Source organism: Bombina bombina, chromosome 9 (genome assembly GCF_027579735.1).
Source record: "Bombina bombina isolate aBomBom1 chromosome 9, aBomBom1.pri, whole genome shotgun sequence".
In the NCBI taxonomy this organism is placed as follows: Eukaryota; Metazoa; Chordata; class Amphibia; order Anura; family Bombinatoridae; genus Bombina; species Bombina bombina.
The window spans coordinates 231560568-231579204 of record NC_069507.1 but is presented as its reverse complement, the minus strand read 5'-3'; the positions used below and the strand labels follow the sequence as shown (position 1 = coordinate 231579204).

Here is an 18637-nt window from a genome sequence, read left to right as displayed (position 1 = left end):
ACTAGCACTGTAACATAATGTTTTGCGTAAAGCTAAGCACTAGCACTATAACATAAAGTTTTGTTTAAAGCTAAGCACTACCACTATACGATAATGTTTTGTGTAAAGCTAAGCACTAGCACTATAACATAAAGTTTTGTTTAAAGCTAAGCATTAGCACTAAACGATAATGTTTTGTGTAAAGCTGAGGACTAGCACTATAACATAATGTTTTGGTTAAGGCTAAGCACTAGCACTATAACATAAAGTTTTGTGTAAAGCTAAGCACTATCACTATAACATAAGGTTTTGTGTAAAGCTAAGCAATATCACTATAACAAAGTTTTGTGTAAAGCTAAGCACTAGAACTATAACATAATGTTTTTTTGTAAAGCTAAGCACTAGCACTATAACATAATGTTTTGTGTAAAGCTAAGCACTAGCACTATAAGATAATGTTTTATATAATGCTAAGCACTAGCACTATAACAATCTTTTGTTTAAAGCTAAGCACTAGCACTATAACAATGTTTATTTTAAAGCTAATCACTAGCACTATAACATAATGTTTTGTGTAAAGCTAAGCATTAGCACTATAACATAATTATTTGTGTAAAGCTAAGCACTAGCACTATAACATAATGTTTTGTGTAAAGCTAAGCACTAGCACTATAACATAAAGTTTTGTTTAAAGCTAAGCACTAGCACTATAACATAATGTTTTGTTTAAAGCTAAGCACTAGCACTATAGCATAATGTTTTGTTTAAAACCAAGCACAAGCACTATAACATAATGTTTTGTGTAAAGCTAAGCACTAGCGCTATAACATAATGTTTTGTGTAAAGCTAAGCACTAGCACTATAACATAATGTTTTGTGTAAAGCTAAGCACAAGCACTATAACATAATGTTTTGCATAAAGCTAAGCACTAGCACTATAACATAATGTTTTGCGTAAAGCTAAGCACTAGCACTATAACATAATGTTTTGCGTAAAGCTAAGCACTAGCACTATAACATAATGTATTGGTTAAGTCTATGCACTAGCACTATAACATAAAGTTTTGTGTAAAGCTAAGCACTATCACTATAACATAAAGTTTTGTTTAAAGCTAAGCACTAGAATTATAACATAATGTTTTGTGTAGAGCTAAGCACTAGCTCTATAACAAAGTTTTGTTTAAAGCTAAGCACTAGCACTGTAACAAAGTTTTGTGTAAAGCTAAGCACAAGCACTATAACATAATGTTTTGCATAAAGCTAAGCACTAGAACTATAACATAATGTTTTGTGTAAAGCTAAGCACTAGTGATATAATATAATGTTTTGTTTAGGGCTAAGCCCTAGCACTATAACATAATGTTTTGTGTAAAGCTAAGAACTAACACTATAACATAATGTTTTGTGTAAAGCTAAGCACTAGCACTATAACATAATGTTTTGTATAAAGCTAAGCACTAGCACTATAACATAATGTTTTGTGTAAAGCTAAGAACTAACACTATAACATAATGTTTTGTGTAAAGCTAAGCACTAGCACTATAACATAATGTTTTGTATAAAGCTAAGCACTAGCACTATAACATAATGTTTTGTGTAAAGCTAAGCACTAGCACTATAACATAAAGTTTTGTTTAAAGCTAAGCACTACCACTATACGATAATGTTTTGTGTAAAGCTAAGCACTAGCACTATAACATAAAGTTTTGTTTAAAGCTAAGCATTAGCACTAAACGATAATGTTTTGTGTAAAGCTGAGGACTAGCACTATAACATAATGTTTTGGTTAAGGCTAAGCACTAGCACTATAACATAAAGTTTTGTGTAAAGCTAAGCACTATCACTATAACATAAGGTTTTGTGTAAAGCTAAGCAATATCACTATAACAAAGTTTTGTGTAAAGCTAAGCACTAGAACTATAACATAATGTTTTGCGTGAAGCTAAGCACTAGCACTATAACATATTGTTTTGTTTAGAGCTAAGTACTAGCACTATAACATAATGTTTTTTTGTAAAGCTAAGCACTAGCACTATAACATAATGTTTTGTGTAAAGCTAAGCACTAGCACTATAACATAATGTTTTGTGAGCACTGTAACAAAAAGTTTTGTTTAAAGCTAAGCACTAGCACTATACGATAATGTTTTGTGTAAAGCTAAGCACTAGCACTATAACATAAAGTTTTGTTTAAAGCTAAGCACTAGCACTATAACATAAAGTTTTGTTTAAAGCTAAGCACTAGCACTATAGCATAATGTTTTGTGTAGAGCTAAGCACTAGCACTATAACATAATGTTTTGTGTAAATCTAAGCACTAGCACTATAACATATTGTTTTATTTAGAGCTAAGCACTAGCACTATAACATAATGTTTTGTGTAAAGCTAAGCACTAGCACTATAACATATTGTTTTATTTAGAGTTAAGCACTAGCACTATAACATAATGTTTTGTGTAAAGCTAAGCACTAGCACTATAACATAATGATTTGTGTAAAGCTAAGCACTAGCATTATAACATAATGTTTTGTGTAAAGCTAAGCACTAGCACTATAACATAATGGTTTGTGTAAAGCTAAGCACTAGCACTATAACATAATGTTTTGTGTAAAGCTAAGCACTAGTACTATAACATAATGTTTTGTGTAAAGCTAAGCACTAGCACTATAACATAATGTTTTGTATAAAGATAAACACTAGCACTATAACATAATGTTTTGTTTAAAGCTAAGCACTAGCACTATAACATAATGTTTTGTATAAAGATAAACACTAGCACTATAACATAATGTTTTGTGTAAAGCTAAGCACTAGCACTATAACATAATGTTTTGTGTAAAGATAAGCACTAGCGTTATAACATAATGTTTTGTGTAAAGCTAAGCACTAGCACTATAACATAACATTTTGTGTAAAGCTAAGCACTAGCACTATGACATAATGTTTTGTATAAAGCTAAGCACTAGCACTATAACATAATGTTTTGTGTAAAGCTAAGCACTAGCACTATAACATAATGTTTTGTGTAAAGATAAGCACTAGCACTATAACATAATGTTTTGTGTAAAGATAAGCACTAGCATTATAACATAATGTTTTGTGTAAAGCTAAGCACTAGCACTATAACATATCATTTTGTGTAAAGCTAAGCACTAGCACTATGACATAATGTTTTGTGTAAAGCTAAGCACTAGCACTATAACATAATGTTTTGTGTAAAGCTAAGCACTAGCACTATAACATAATGTTTTGTGTAAAGATAAGCACTAGCACTATAACATAATGTTTTGTGTAAAGCTAAGCACTAGCACTATAACATAATGTTTTGTGTAAAGATAAGCACTAGCACTATAACATGATTTGTGTAAAGCTAAGCACTAGCACTATAACATAATATTTTGTCTAAAGCTAAGCTAGTGCACTATAACATAATGTTTTGTCTAAAGCTAAACACTAGCACTATAACATCATGTTTTGTCTAAAGCTAAACACTAGCACTATAACATAATGTTTTGTGTAAAGCTAAGCACTAGCACTATAACATAATGTTTCGTGTAAAGATAAGCACTAGCACTATAACATAATGTTTTATGTAAAGCTAAGCACTAGCACTATAACATAATGTTTTGTGTAAAGCTAAGCACTAGCACTATAACATAATGTTTTGTCTAAAGCTAAGCACTAGCACTATAACATAATGTTTTGTCTAAAGCTAAGCACTAGCGATATAACATAATGTTTTGTGTAAAGCTAAGCACTAGCACTATAACATAATGTTTTGTCTAAAGCTAAGCACTAGCGATATAACATAATGTTTTGTTTAGGGCTAAGCACTAGCACTATAAGGTAATGTTTTGTTTACATCTAAGCACTATCACTATAACATAATGTTTTGTATAAAGCTAAGCACTAGCACTATAACATAAAGTTTTATTATTACACTTTTCCTTCCTGTAGATGGGATTGTCTATGTCCACCAGTGTTGTCTGTATACAACATGTACGCACAATATGAATGACTAACACCTTGTGATCTTTTGAGATACAAAAAGTCAACTAGCACTTATCTACACATCCTCGGATAAAGAAATTCTGATAATAATTTTTTTTTTTTGATAGCATTAAGCTTTATATGAAACCTTAGGATCATTTATTTTCATGAAAGGGACATCTAGATTGATAACTGATCAAAAGGCCCTGCCATTAAGCATAAATAGTATTAAGTAGCATTAACTTATTCTTATGATAACTGCTTGAGAATACTTACTAAGACAGATATTATCCTTGAAAAACTTAAGAAACTTCAGACATTCATCAAGAAAATTTCCACTGTTGCTGCAATCACACCAGGGTGAAACGCTCAGACTGCTGGACTCTATGTAATTTGGGGTAAGACCTGTGCCTAAGTAAAATTAGAAATGAACAGCAATTAGGTTAAACAACGTAAAATTGAATTTAGTGCTTATTTACATTTATTTTGTGAAAATAATCCAAATATAAAAAAATGAGAACACAGTACAATTAAACTACACCAGATTTAATTTCCACTTGAATAATATATATGACTACAATATATTTAGGAATTTGTAGATAAGAAGAAAAAAAATGATGTCAATGGTGTCTTTGACTAAGATTCATAGGCCTAGATTTGGAGTTTGGCGTTAGCCGTGAAAGCCAGCGTTAGAGGCTCCTAACGCTGGTTTTAGGCTACCGCCGGTATTTGGAGTCACTCAAAATAGGGTCTAACGCTCACTTTTCAGCCGCGACTTTTCCATACCGCAGATCCCCTTACGTCAATTGCGTATCCTATCTTTTCAATGGGATCTTTCTAACTCCGGTATTTAGAGTCGTTTCTGAAGTGAGCGTTAGACATCTAACGACAAAACTCCAGCCGCAGGAAAAAAGTCAGTAGTTAAGAGCTTTCTGGGCTAACGCCGGTTTATAAAGCTCTTAACTACTGTGCTCTAAAGTACACTAACACCCATAAACTACCTATGTACCCCTAAACCGAGGTCCCCCCACATCACCGACACTCGGTTAAAAATTTTTAACCCCTAATCTGCCGACCGCCACCTACGTTATCCGTTATCCTTATGTACCCCTAATCTGCTGCCCCTAACACCGCCGACCCCTATATTATATTTAGTAACCCCTAACCTACCCCCCACAACGTCGCCTCCACCTGCCTACACTTATTAACCCCTAATCTGCCGAGCGGACCTGAGCACTACTATAATAAAGTTATTAACCCCTAATCCGCCTCACTAACCCTATAATAAATAGTATTAACCCCTAATCTGCCCTCCCTAACATCGCCGACACCTAACTTCAATTATTAACCCCTAATCTGCCGACCGGAGCTCACCGCTATTCTAATAAATGTATTAACCCCTAAAGCTAAGTCTAACCCTAACACTAACACCCCCCTAAGTTAAATATAATTTACATCTAACGAAATTAATTAACTCTTATTAAATAAATTATTCCTATTTAAAGCTAAATACTTACCTGTAAAATAAATCCTAATATAGCTACAATATAAATTATAATTATATTATAGCTATTTTAGGATTAATATTTATTTTACAGGCAACTTTGTAATTATTTTAACCAGGTACAATAGCTATTAAATAGTTAAGAACTATTTAATAGCTACCTAGTTAAAATAATTACAAAGTTGCCTGTCAAATAAATATTAATCCTAAGTTACAATTAAACCTAACACTATACTATCATTAAATTAATTAAATAAAATACCTACAATTACCTACAATTAAACCTAACACTACACTATCAATACATTAATTAAATACAATACCTACAAATAACTACAATGAAATAAACTAACTAAAGTACAAAAAAATAAAAAAGAACTAAGTTACAAAAAATAAAAAAATATCTACAAACATAAGAAAAATATTACAACAATTTTAAACTAATTACACCTACTCTAAGCCCCCTAATAAAACAACAAAGCCCCCCAAAATAAAAAATGCCCTACCCTATTCTAAATTACTAAAGTTAAAAGTGCTTTTACCTTACCAGCCCTGAACAGGGCCCTTTGCGGGGCATGCCCCAATAAGTTCAGCTCTTTTGCCTGTAAAAAAACATACAATACCCCCCCCAACATTACAACCCACCACCCACTTACCCCTAATCTAACCCAAACCCCCCCTTAAATAAACCTAACACTAAGCCCCTGAAGATCTTCCTACCTTGTCTTCACCATATCAGGTTCACCGATCGGTCCTGAAGAGCTCCTCCGATGTCCTGATCCAAGCCCAAGCGGGGGGCTGAAGATGTCCATGATCCGGTAGAAGTCTTCATCCAAGCGGGGCAGAAGAGGTCTTCCATCCGATTGAAGTCTTCATCCAGGCGGCATCTTCTATCGACATCCATCTGGAACGGAGCGGCAGCATCCTGAAGACCTCAGACGCGGAACATCCATCCTGGCCGACGACTGAACGACGAATGACGGTTCCTTTAAATGACGTCATCCAAGATGGCGTCCCTCGAATTCCGATTGGCTGATAGGATTCTATCAGCCAATCGGAATTAAGGTAGGAATATTTTTTTTTTACACCACAAAAGGACTGTTTAATCACTCAGTGCTCTCCCCATATGGCACTTTTGTTATAGCTATAGTGCTGATTGAAGAACAATTCAAACCTCTAGTTCACTTTTGAAGTGGGTGGTGAAGTGTGCGGTATTTGAATCTATATTAAAAAGTTATAGCGCATCTTCATTACAACTGATGAATGAAACTGTATCTAAAATGTCACTAACATTCTGCATCTAATTTTAAAAAGGGCAGAGTTTACTATCATTTTCAGTATCACTGTGATACTCATGTACACTGTTTTACAGTATTCTGCATTTTACAAATATATAAATAATAATATAGTGAGCAGATATTTATATTTTATAGGGTTGATATGGAGCTGACTAATATAATATGAAGCTATACCGCCATAAGTCTTTTTCTTAAGAGTCCCCTTTAAAGTGAACAGTTCCCTGATGAACAAGTGGAAGTATGTTGTTCAAGATCACAGACCCCTTTATCTGCGTCCAGCCATCAACAACACTACCCTTAAAGGGACAGTCTACCATAGAATTGTTATTGTTTTAAAAGATAGATAATCCCTTTATTATCCATTCCCCAGTTTTGCACAACCAACACAGTTATAATAATACACTTTTTACCTCTGTGATTACCTTGTATCTAGGAACCTTTTCCCAGCCCTCTGATCACATGACTGTGACTGTTTATTATCTATTGTCTTGCATTTAGCATTGTGTTGTGCTAAATCTTAAATAACCCCCTGTGCCTGAAGACAGTGTTATCTATATGGCCCACGTGTACTTTCAGTCTTTGTGTTGAAAAGGAATTTAAAAAGCATGTGATCAGAGGCAGCCTTCAAGGGCTTAGAAATTAGCATATGAGTCTGCCTAGGTTTAGTTTCAACTAAGAATACCAAGAGAAAAAAGCAAATTTGATGATAAAAGTAAATTGGAAAGTTGTTTAAAATTACAAGTCCTATCTGAATAATGAAAGTTTAATTTTGACTAGACTGTCCCTTTAAAGAAATAAGATACCAAATAGAGCAACAGCTCATCTTGAATGAACACAGCTGTGTCTGCTTGTTGCACGCAGCAGGAAATAGGTCCCAAGATCACAGTCTAAGCTGCTCAAATATCACCAGAAAGCTTTGCAGCAGTAGAGGAGGAGGAACAATAGAATATATAGCGCTATTGTATAAGCCGTCACAGGAAAGCAATACAATCATATTTTCAGCTTTAGTTTCATTCTTATACTTCAAAAAACTTATTTTATAATACTTTTTATAGACATTGCATAAGTGTAACGTTTCTTAACAATATCATTGACATCTCTTGCCACACCTAATCCATTTAATCTGAAGATTTCCCCACCATTTTCATTTTCCGCATTAGTTTTCTAAAAATCTTATTGTAGACATTTTCTTTAGTGTAAAAATAAAATGTTCTTTCATGTTAAAATATTTTTATTTATAATAAAATTCTCTTCTCTTTTACTGAGTTTACTTTATGTTAGAAGGATTAAACTCATAAACAAAGTTAAACAACCCTATTCTGCTCTAGATAAAAATATGGTATGTAACTGGTGCATACTCCTGTATGCCTGCTCCTGATTGACTCACCAGTAGGATTGCAAGTGTCCAGTATTCAACTGAACAGTCCAGCATTTCATCAGGCTGTATAGTAAAATCTATCCAAAAATAGTGGACACAGGTTTTTTAATGTCTCTCTAATGTGATGTAAATGTAAAAGGCCTTCTATGTCTTTATGAAATACAAATTTTGTCACATTGCATGTACTGCTCTACGTGTTACTGGTAACCAAGAAAGAATTTAAAAAAAAAAAGAAAAAAAAAAAAGTCAGTCCTGTAAAGTAAATCACCACTCTGTGTGTGCTACTGGCAGTCAAGGGGGTCATATTACTACTGTGTATGATTGTTACTGCCAAAAAAAGGTACACTTATTTGTATGTTACTGGAAAACAAGGGGATAAAATTACTTTTCAGTTTTGAAAATTATACTCAGTGTGGTCAGGGATGTGGGCTAATGTACAGTTATTGTGGGGCTATTGTGTGACCTACACATACCACCCAGTTTACTATTGGGGAGGACAGTTTCAACCCTGCTCACCAGCTGTATCCTCATCTGTAGTGGCTCATCTGTGTGTGTGTATATATAGCTTGTATAGGTGTAATTACCAGGTGTCCACATACTTTTGACATACACTGTATATTGAATATATTGACATATACTGTATATTAAAATATTGATCAATAATACTTAAAGAGACAGTAAACACCTTGAGATGTTTTTTATAAAAAGTGTTTAGTTACGCATAATGGAACAACTTTGCAGATGTGGAGAATTTTCTAATTCTTAGAACTTTAAATGCACCCTGCAGGTTTCTTAAGACTAACCCTGCTACAAATACTTCCCAAATTGGCTTTAACTGATAACAACGGCAAAGCAATGCACTTTATATTAGCATTATGACCATGGCTAACCTAGTTATCAGCAGAATAAAGCCCAGAATGACTCTTCCAAATAAGGCCAATAGTGGATAGAGAATGATTATTAAAAAAAGAGATGCAGTAAAAATGATTTTAATGTGTTTTAAAAATATTTAGAGTTGGCTGATATGTTATTCTATAGCCGTACTACAGAAAAGTATTTTAATTATAGGGTTTCACTGCCCCTTTAATAACCCAGTATGTATTATTCAGATTTATACAAGTACTGCAGTGGCAACAAGAACTAAATTCTTACCAATAAGGCCTGAGTAAGCCAGCAGACATTCTGCATAGTTTTCCTTCAAACATCCGCTGACAGATCGTGGGTTAGGCTGACAATCCGTGAGAAAGTCTGCAAGACGAGACCTGAAATAAATAAAAAATGGTGAATTAAAAGTTAAAAATGTACTAGGTAAAGCAAGTCCAATTTTTTTCCTTTTTTTTTTTTTTTTAAGGGAAATTACTAGACATGTGCGTTTTGTTTAGTTCCAAATTAGAATTCGGACGAATTTGATCAAATTCTGAGCTTCGACCGATTCAAATTTCCAAATCAAATCCTTTCCGAAAGCATACTAATCCAAATAAATTTGTTCCAAAATATTCAAATTGTTCGGACTTATTCAGTTTCATTCGGATGTGCGTGGCGCAGTTGTCTTTTAAAAAAAAAAAAATATTATTAAATTCAAAGAACCTCAAAATAGTTTGAAAATGAGATATTATCATCAAATAATTAAAATATGAGCGAGATTAAACAGGTAAAAGTTTTAAGTTCGGTTTTGGACTAGTATGGTTATGTATTGTATAACTTGGATATTTTTGACAAATCCGAATCGACGTAACATAACTAACGAGTGACAACGAATCAATTCAAATGTATTCATTTTTATTCAAATGAGTAGTGTCATATTCTTCTATGGACTTCTTGTCCAATTTGATCATTCTTTTTGTTTTGTGGGCTGGATTACTGTCACAGTGATAGTCTTCTAGTCCAATAATCATATTATTTTAATTTTGTGGGTAGGATTACTGTAACACGCAGTGCAATGTGCTTTCAGCTTTCCTCAAGGGTTGTGCATTCAAAGCTATCCGAAATGACAGAACCGAATACGTTCCGAAATAACGGAATATAACTAATTTCGCCAAAATAATGATTTGGTCCAAAATAACGAATCAATACGAAATTACTAATGATTCAATTACGTTTTCTAATAGATTCGAATTTCCGAATTCAGAACGACATGAATAAAAACGATTAATTACCACTGCATACCGAATCAATCCGACTATATCGAACCAATATTTTTAAAAAACGAATCGAAACGAAACAAACCAAATTTTTCGATCGCACACGTGTCTAGAAATTACATTTAAATATTTTCTGCAAGCACAACATTTAGATAATTTGTAAAAAGGATTTGGTTTTGCACCATTGTTAAACAGGGGTATATCTCCATAAAACAAATGTTTATTTCAGCAAAGAAACATGTTTAAAAATAAAAAAGGAATAGAAAAAAATGCAATATGTTTTAAAATATACTCTTTTAGATGCAAAAAAAAATAAAATTTCTATAAATGGACATGTTCTATATTTTTTCTGTCTTGTATCTATGAAAGAGCATAGGAAAGTCACAATTAAACTTGCATGATTCAGATAGAGCATGTCATTTTAAGTCACTTTTAAATTAATTTAAATTTTAAAATGTGCTATGTTCTCTTGTTATCCCTTGTTGAAAAAGAATACGCACATATCCTACACTTATAGAAGCTAGCTGCTGATTGGTGCCTGAACATATTTGTCTCTTGTGATTGGCTAACTAGATGTGTTCATCTAGCTGTCAGTTGCGCAATGCTGTTCCTTCAGCAAAGGATAACAAGAGAATGAAGCAAATTTGCTAATAAAAGTATATTGAAAAATTGTTTAAAATTGTATGTTCTATCCAAATCATAAAAGAAAATGTTGGGGTTTCCTGTCCCTGTTAACATATTAAAAATATATATTTTTGTTTTTGCATGAAAAAGTTGAGTAAACGCTATTTAAATGTAATGGAGTTAACAGGAAGTACATCTGGGTCCTTGTATTGCTTTCATTCAGCAGAAATATATATGATAGATAGATAGATAGATAGATAGATAGATAGATATAATTGTATTTATTTTTTAATTACAGCACATTTATAATATACTTTTTCATTTTGGTTGGACCCTAATAGTGTATAGAATTCCACTGATGTGTAGGCATAGTAGTAAAGTATAAAACAACTGCTGTCATTGGTATCTTTTTCAAACAATGAATATTAATTGAGGTACAAGCCTCTAAAACTTTTAAAATATGTGTACAGTCTCATGTTGACTTAATGAGATTTTCCTGTTAATGCTCAGTCTAGATCAGTTTTGAGCTCTGGGAGATGTTTGTAAAATCATAACATGACAATTTGAAGGAGAAATGTAAAGTTTCTTGGCCAACAATAAGAGGTTTATGTGTTGTAATATCGTATGAAAATGTGCTGCTGCAAAGATGTCATATCAGGTGCTGACACAATGCATTTGTATTACAAGATGAGGACTTAGATATCAGACCTCACAAGGCATCAGCTCTGTGTTAGTATCTTAGACTGATAAAAGCTGGAAAGCAAGTCAGGATTCAGGTTTGATTTTTACCATTTAATTATATCAATTTTACAGCTGACTCTGACTAAATGGTATTTGTTGCTTTAAATTTCCTTATTTATTCTTGTTTGCAGCAATACAAAGATCAATACTGTTTAAATATTGAAGTAAGCAAAGGAAATAGAGTTGGTTCTAATCTTTCCAAAATTATTGTTTGATATCAGAAAAATGGGATCCATTTTTTTTTTATCAAAATGATTACAAATTTACTTTAGTGAAACTCAACTGTTATCTTTTTTACAATTGTATAAAATGGTGTTTATAATGTCCTTTACTGATAGGTGTACATTGGTATTGATATGTGAATCCATTTTGCAACTGTCAATATCTTGTAGATATTTTGTATTCACTTTTTTCTACAGTTACATTTCATGGAACTGATGATTATATGATCTTTGTTTATTTGGCGCAATTCAGTCGTCATCAGTCGAGTGTAGAATGTGTCATACTATCAAAATGTTATCATTTTTACAACAAAGATAACAGTACAACCTCACTGCCTTTATTTTAGTTAAAGGGACAGTACACTGTAAAATTGTTTTTCCATTAATGTATTTTAAATGACTTGTTATACCAACTACAGAGTATAAAATATTTGAGAAATTCAATTTTCATGCTTATTTGTGTATATGAAGTAGCTGATTTTGTGCTTTGAAACCACAGCCTATTACAATGGGTTGAACTTAAAGGTGATATCAGATCTCATTATGTTCTAAGTTTGTGTAAACAGACTTGCTTCCTTATCTTTTATTTGGCTGGAACACCAAAGCTCAATACATAGAGAGAACAATGGAAAATGATCATTTTATTACTTAACTATCCTGCATCCCACTGAGAGTGTAATCTCTTCTGCTGGCTGTGTATACTTAGGCTATTCAATAGCCTATACTCCAGTATTAATTTGTTCAGTATAGGTGGCGATACCACAGGCTAAATCAGCTATTTTAAATGCTGAAATAAGAGTAAAGGAGCTACTTGTAACCAATTGAATACACTCTAGCAGGTTAAAAGGATCATTGGGAATAATTTAAAGGGGAGAACATTTTTGGGTGAACTTTCCCTTTAAAGGGAAAGTCAAGACAAAATTAAACTTCCATGATTCCGATAGGACGTGCAATTTTAAACAACTTTCCAATTCACTTTTTTTAATTCAATTTGCTTTGTTCTCTTGGTATTCTTTGTTGAAAGCTAGACCTTGGTAGGCTCAAACTGATTTCTAAACCATTGAAGGCCACCTCTTATCTCAGTGGATTTTGACAATTTTTCACAGTTAGATAGTGCTAGTTCATGTGTGTCCTATAGATAACGTTGTGCTTACTCCCGTGGAGTTCTTTATGAGTCAGCACTAATTGGCTAAAATAAAAGTCTGTCAAAAGAACTGAGATAAGGGGGCAGTCACAGAGGTAAAAAGTGTATTAATATAACAGGTTGGTTATGCAAAACTTGGGAATGGTAAATAAAGGGATTAGCTATCTTTTTAAACAATAAACATTTTGGAGTAGACTGTCCCTTTAATGTAAGAAACTGTTTACCATAATAGACTAGATTCACAGTAAGTAGCTCAGGAATATCTCTGTTCAAGTTTGAAATATAAGTAAGGCTGTGTCTGTTTTTTTCATGTGCCTCATTAGTAATTTAGTATATGTTCACTGCCAATAAAATCAGTAGTTGTGTCAAGCTCCCCAATACACAATATCTCACACATCAAACGTAAACCTCTAGTAACATGGAACAACAATAATTACAACTGCAATACTTAAGTGAGTTATGTAAATCTTATGTGTAAAATATTTGCACTTCTGTTTTACTAGGGGACCAGAGGTGTCTCGCTTACATAGTAGAAGGGAATGAGCGGCTGATTGTGGGTCTTCCAAGACATTCTAGAGCTGTGATCGCATTCTTTGCCTACACTTAAACAGAACTGATAAAGACTATATATCGCAGCTGTGCAGTATCATGTTTTACAGTCGTGTCTTGTATTTCAAGCTAACAAGTTTGTTATTTCTCTTTTACTGTTTTCAGGTTTACTTTTTTTTGTGTTACTGTGTTTTTATTTTTTTCTTATGTTTTTCATTTTAACTTTCTTGTTCTGTATGGTTTCAAAGGGGTTTTTGGGACACTGAGGTACTAACAGAAGACCTTTTTATATGTGCCAAAGAACTGAACAGTTAAAGGGACACTGAATCCAATTTTTTTATTTTGTGATTCAGATAGAGCATGCAATTTTAAGCAACTTTGTAATCTACTCCTATTATCAATTTTTCTTTGTTCTCTTGCTATCTTTATTTAAAAAAGAAGGCATCTAAGCAGCATCTAAGCTTTTTTTTGTTTCAGAACTCTAGACAGCACTTTTTCATTGGTGGGTGAATTTATCCACCAATCAGCAAGAACAACCCAGGTTGTTCAGCAAAAATGGGGTGGCATCTAAAGTTACATTCTTGAATTTCAAAATTGGGTTCAGTGTCGCTTTAAGTGATAGAACAAATACAAATCTTTATGGATTCTTCAATTTTTGAGTTTAAATCAGTTACACATTTTTTTTATATGTTAGTTTCATGCACTAGTTTTGCTTAAAGGGACAGTCAAGACCAAAAAAACTTTCATGATTTAAATAGGGCACGTAATTTTAAACAACTTTCCAATTTACTTCTATCACCAATTTTGCTTTGTTCTCTTGGCATTCTTAGGGCTCGATTTATCAAAGCTGAGGTGGACAGGGGCGCATATACGCGCTCTTGTCCGCCTCAGCTTGCCTCTGGCATGGCGAATTTCCTTGGAGGAAATTACCATTGCACATGAGCGCTATTTTGCGGTTGCGTGCAATTCCGCCCCCACACAGCCAATCACGTGCAAGCAGAAGCTGTCAATCTCCTCGGTCGGACTAGACCACAGAGATTGAATTTCACCACCTTAGAGGTTGCAAAGAGGTTAGGAAAGCAGTGATCTGATGACCGCTGCTTGCTAAATACGGCAAGCAAGTTCTTGTGAGACCTTGCAGCTGTAGGGGCTTTGAAATCAATAAATAAATCGAGCCCTAAGTTGAAAGCTAAACCTAGGAGGTTCATATGCTAATTTCTTAGACCTTGAAGGCTGCCTCTGCATTTGACAGTTTTTCACCACTAGAGGGCGTTAGTTCATTTATTTCATATAGAGCTCATGCACGTGAATTTACCGAGGAGTGAGCACTGATTGGCTAAAATGCAAGTCTGTCAAAAGATCTGAAGTAAGGGGGCAGTCTGCAGAGGCTTAGATACAAGGTAATCACAGAGCTAAAAATGTGTATTTTTATAACTGTGTTGGTTATGCAAAACTGGGGAATGGGTAATTAAGGGATTATCTATCTTTCAAAACAACAAAAAATCTGGTGTTGACTGTCCATTTAATCTTGAGCGCAATCTTTTGTTTATTTTTGGTGGTTTTTATGTTATATTGATTTCTTATTCAAATGTTTTCCTTATTCAATCTAATTATCTAATTATTTATGTCTTAAAACAACAACAATAATTACAATACAATGGCCGAGATATAAATAAACTGGTATGTGAAATTAAAGCATTGCTGAAAAAAACTTTGCTGCTCGAAAATTGTACTCATCCCCTGTCAGAGCAGCAATTAGCAAGATCAGCTCCATTGAAATTAATAGAGCCCCTTCTATATCACAAATTTCCTCTGGATAGAGCTGTCGCTACTGTCAGGGAGACTTACAAAAGGTTTTCAAATGTAACAAATCAAAGCCAAGAAAAAACAAAACACTCTATAAAATAGTCTAACATATGCACAAAAGAACATTAGAAAATAGACAAAATATTTAAAGGGATATGAAACCCCAATCTTTTCTTTCATGATTCAGACAGAGCATGCAATTTACACAACTTTCTAATTTGCTAATATTATAAAATGTTCTTCGTTCTCTTGTTATCCTTTGATAACATTTGCATGAGCAATAGATAGCAGCACTATTTCCTTCCACATAGAGCTCCAGGCATATCCACGCTACCTACCTAGGTATCTCTTTAACAAAGAATACCATGAGGATGAAGCAAATTTGATAAAATAAGTAAATTGGAATGTTTTAAAAAATGTAATACTTCGTCTAAATCATGAAAGAAAACTTTGTGGTTTCATGTCCCTTTAAACAATTATACCACTTTTGCAAACGTGTTTTTTTTCCCCCAAATGGTTGTGGTTGTAATTATTTTGTTCTGTGTTGCTATTGGCTCATCTTTGCAATGCGAAATTTCATTTATATCTACACAGCATATTAATTGCAGTAATGCCCAAAAGCAACCAAATAAAATAGTAGGAGCAATTAGCCTCAGTGAATTTCATACCATAGGCTCTCAGCATGGTCCCTCTGAAGTATAACGAGCATCCGTTAATCTAGAGCAATTGTAAAAGTGACAACAAAGTCTCAATATACCTTTAAGTATAAATAGTAACTTCAGATGTTTAAACAAATGCATTAATCATCTACATTTATCAGTAAATGAAAGCCAGATTTGCTTAATATACAATAATTAAACTAAGATATCATAAAAGACAAATATAAAGCTGTGTTTGGTTTTGTTTTGCTTTGTTTTTAACTTCAGTATAAAGTCAATATATGACATGTTTAAAGGGACACTGATTTTTTTCTTTCATGATTTAGATAGAGCATGGAATTTTAAGCAACTTTCTAATTTACTCCTATTATCATTTTTTATTTGTTCTCTTGCTATCTTTACTTTAAAAGCAGGAATGTAAATCTTAGCAGCCAGCGCATTTTAGGTTCAGCACCATGAATAGCGCTTGCTTATTGGCTTACATTAACCCACCAATAAGCAAGCATAACCCAGGATCTCCACCAAAAATGGGCCAGCTCCTATGCATCACGTTCCTGCTTTTAAATAAAGATAGCAAGAGAACGAAGAGAAATTGATAATAGGAGTAAATTATAAGGTTGCTTAATTTGCATGCTCTATCTGAACCATGAAAGAAAATGTTTGGCTTTAGTGTCCCTTTAATGAGATGTATTTAAAAAATAATATATGTGCTTCAAATGTCAGACATTTTTTTTCAGCAATACACTAAAAGAATATCTGTGATTGGATGTTTCACCATGGAATGGAAATGGTTTTACAGCATGGCAACTTCCTGCAGCAAGAGATGTTTTAGATGAGAGTGCTTACTAATACATACAGCAATACTCTAGTGATTACAGAAACAGAAAATGAATTAAACAACCCCAATAAAAGGGCAGAAATGCTTCTGCACAACCCCAATAAAAGGGCAGACATGCTTCTGCACAACCCCAATAAAAGGGCAGACATGCTTCTGCACAACCCCAATAAAAGGGCAGACATGCTTCTGCTAGCAATGGTTTTGTTTGTGAACCTCCTAGATCTTCCCTGAAAAATAATAATATTGAAAACAGCAAGGGCACATATGCTGATACAATATTCTTATTTATAGAGCACCTCCCCTCAAACTGATCTCAAATCACAGCCTCAGGCTAAACTAGCTAGCGGCAGCTGATAAACAGAACGTATTATTATTCTGTGTAATGTTATTAAAATGACCCAACCTAGCAAAGATGGACGACTAGGGTGGCTTTGTACAGCCTAAAGACAATGATTAACTACAGCAAATTGCCAGCTAAAGGAGGGTTGTTGTAGTTGTTGGGGTTTTTTTGCATCTAAAAGTAGATAAAACATTTTTTGTTCTTCTAAAAAAATAAATAAAAAAACCCCCACTTATCTTAAATAAACTGATTTTTTTTTTCATGTATAGGGGTGAATGTTGACAGTTGTAGAAGTAGGAGTTGTCATCATTAGCCAGCAAGCGGTCCTTATCTTGAAATGCACACATAAACACATACATGCAAACATACATGTACACATACATACATACACACATACATGCACACATACATGCAAACATACATGTACACATACATACATACACACATACATGATCACATACATGCAAACATACATGTACACATACATACATACATACACATATGCATGCACACATACATGCAAACATACATGTACACATACATACATACATACATACACACATACATGCACACATGCATGCAAACATGCATGTACACATACATACATACATACATACATACATATACACATACATAAACACATAAATGCAAACATACATGTACACATACATACACACATACATAAACACATACATGCAAACATACATGTACACATACATACATACATACATATACACATACATAAACACATAAATGCAAACATACATGTACACATACATAAACACATACATGCAAACATACATGTACACATACATACATACACACATACATAAACACATACATACATACACACATACATAAACACATACATGCAAACATACATGTACACATACATACATACATATACACATACATAAACACATACATGCAAACATACATGTACACATACATACACACATACATAAACACATACATGCAAACATACATGTACACATACATACATACATACACACACACACACATACATAAACACATACATACATACACACATACATAAACACATACATGCAAACATACATGTACACATACATACATACACACATACATGCACACATACAAATATAAATAAATGTGCACATACACACATACATCTATACATACATGCACACATACACACATAAATACATAAACACATACAAATATACATACATGCACACACACACACACACACACACACATATATATATATATATATATATATATATGCATAAATATGTATTAATACACAGATACATGCAAGCACACATACATGCAAGTACACATAGACACATACATTTACACATAGACACATACATACATGCACAGATACATACATGCACACATACACAAATACATACATGCACACATACATACATACACACATAC

At 33.4% G+C, this 18637-nt stretch overlaps 1 protein-coding gene across 3 annotated transcripts in view; it reads right to left on the bottom strand.

Moving 5' to 3' along the window:
* GFRA1 (GDNF family receptor alpha 1) overlaps positions 1 to 18637 on the bottom strand; it is a 244736-nt gene that overhangs the window by 31017 nt on the left and 195082 nt on the right. For all 3 annotated transcript variants that reach the window (XM_053692686.1, XM_053692688.1, XM_053692687.1), the window contains exons 5-6: positions 9302 to 9411; positions 4246 to 4380 (exon numbers count right to left, since the gene is read on the bottom strand). In XM_053692686.1, the coding sequence (XP_053548661.1) occupies positions 4246 to 4380; positions 9302 to 9411 (245 nt within the window). The remainder of the gene's footprint in view (positions 1 to 4245; positions 4381 to 9301; positions 9412 to 18637) is intronic.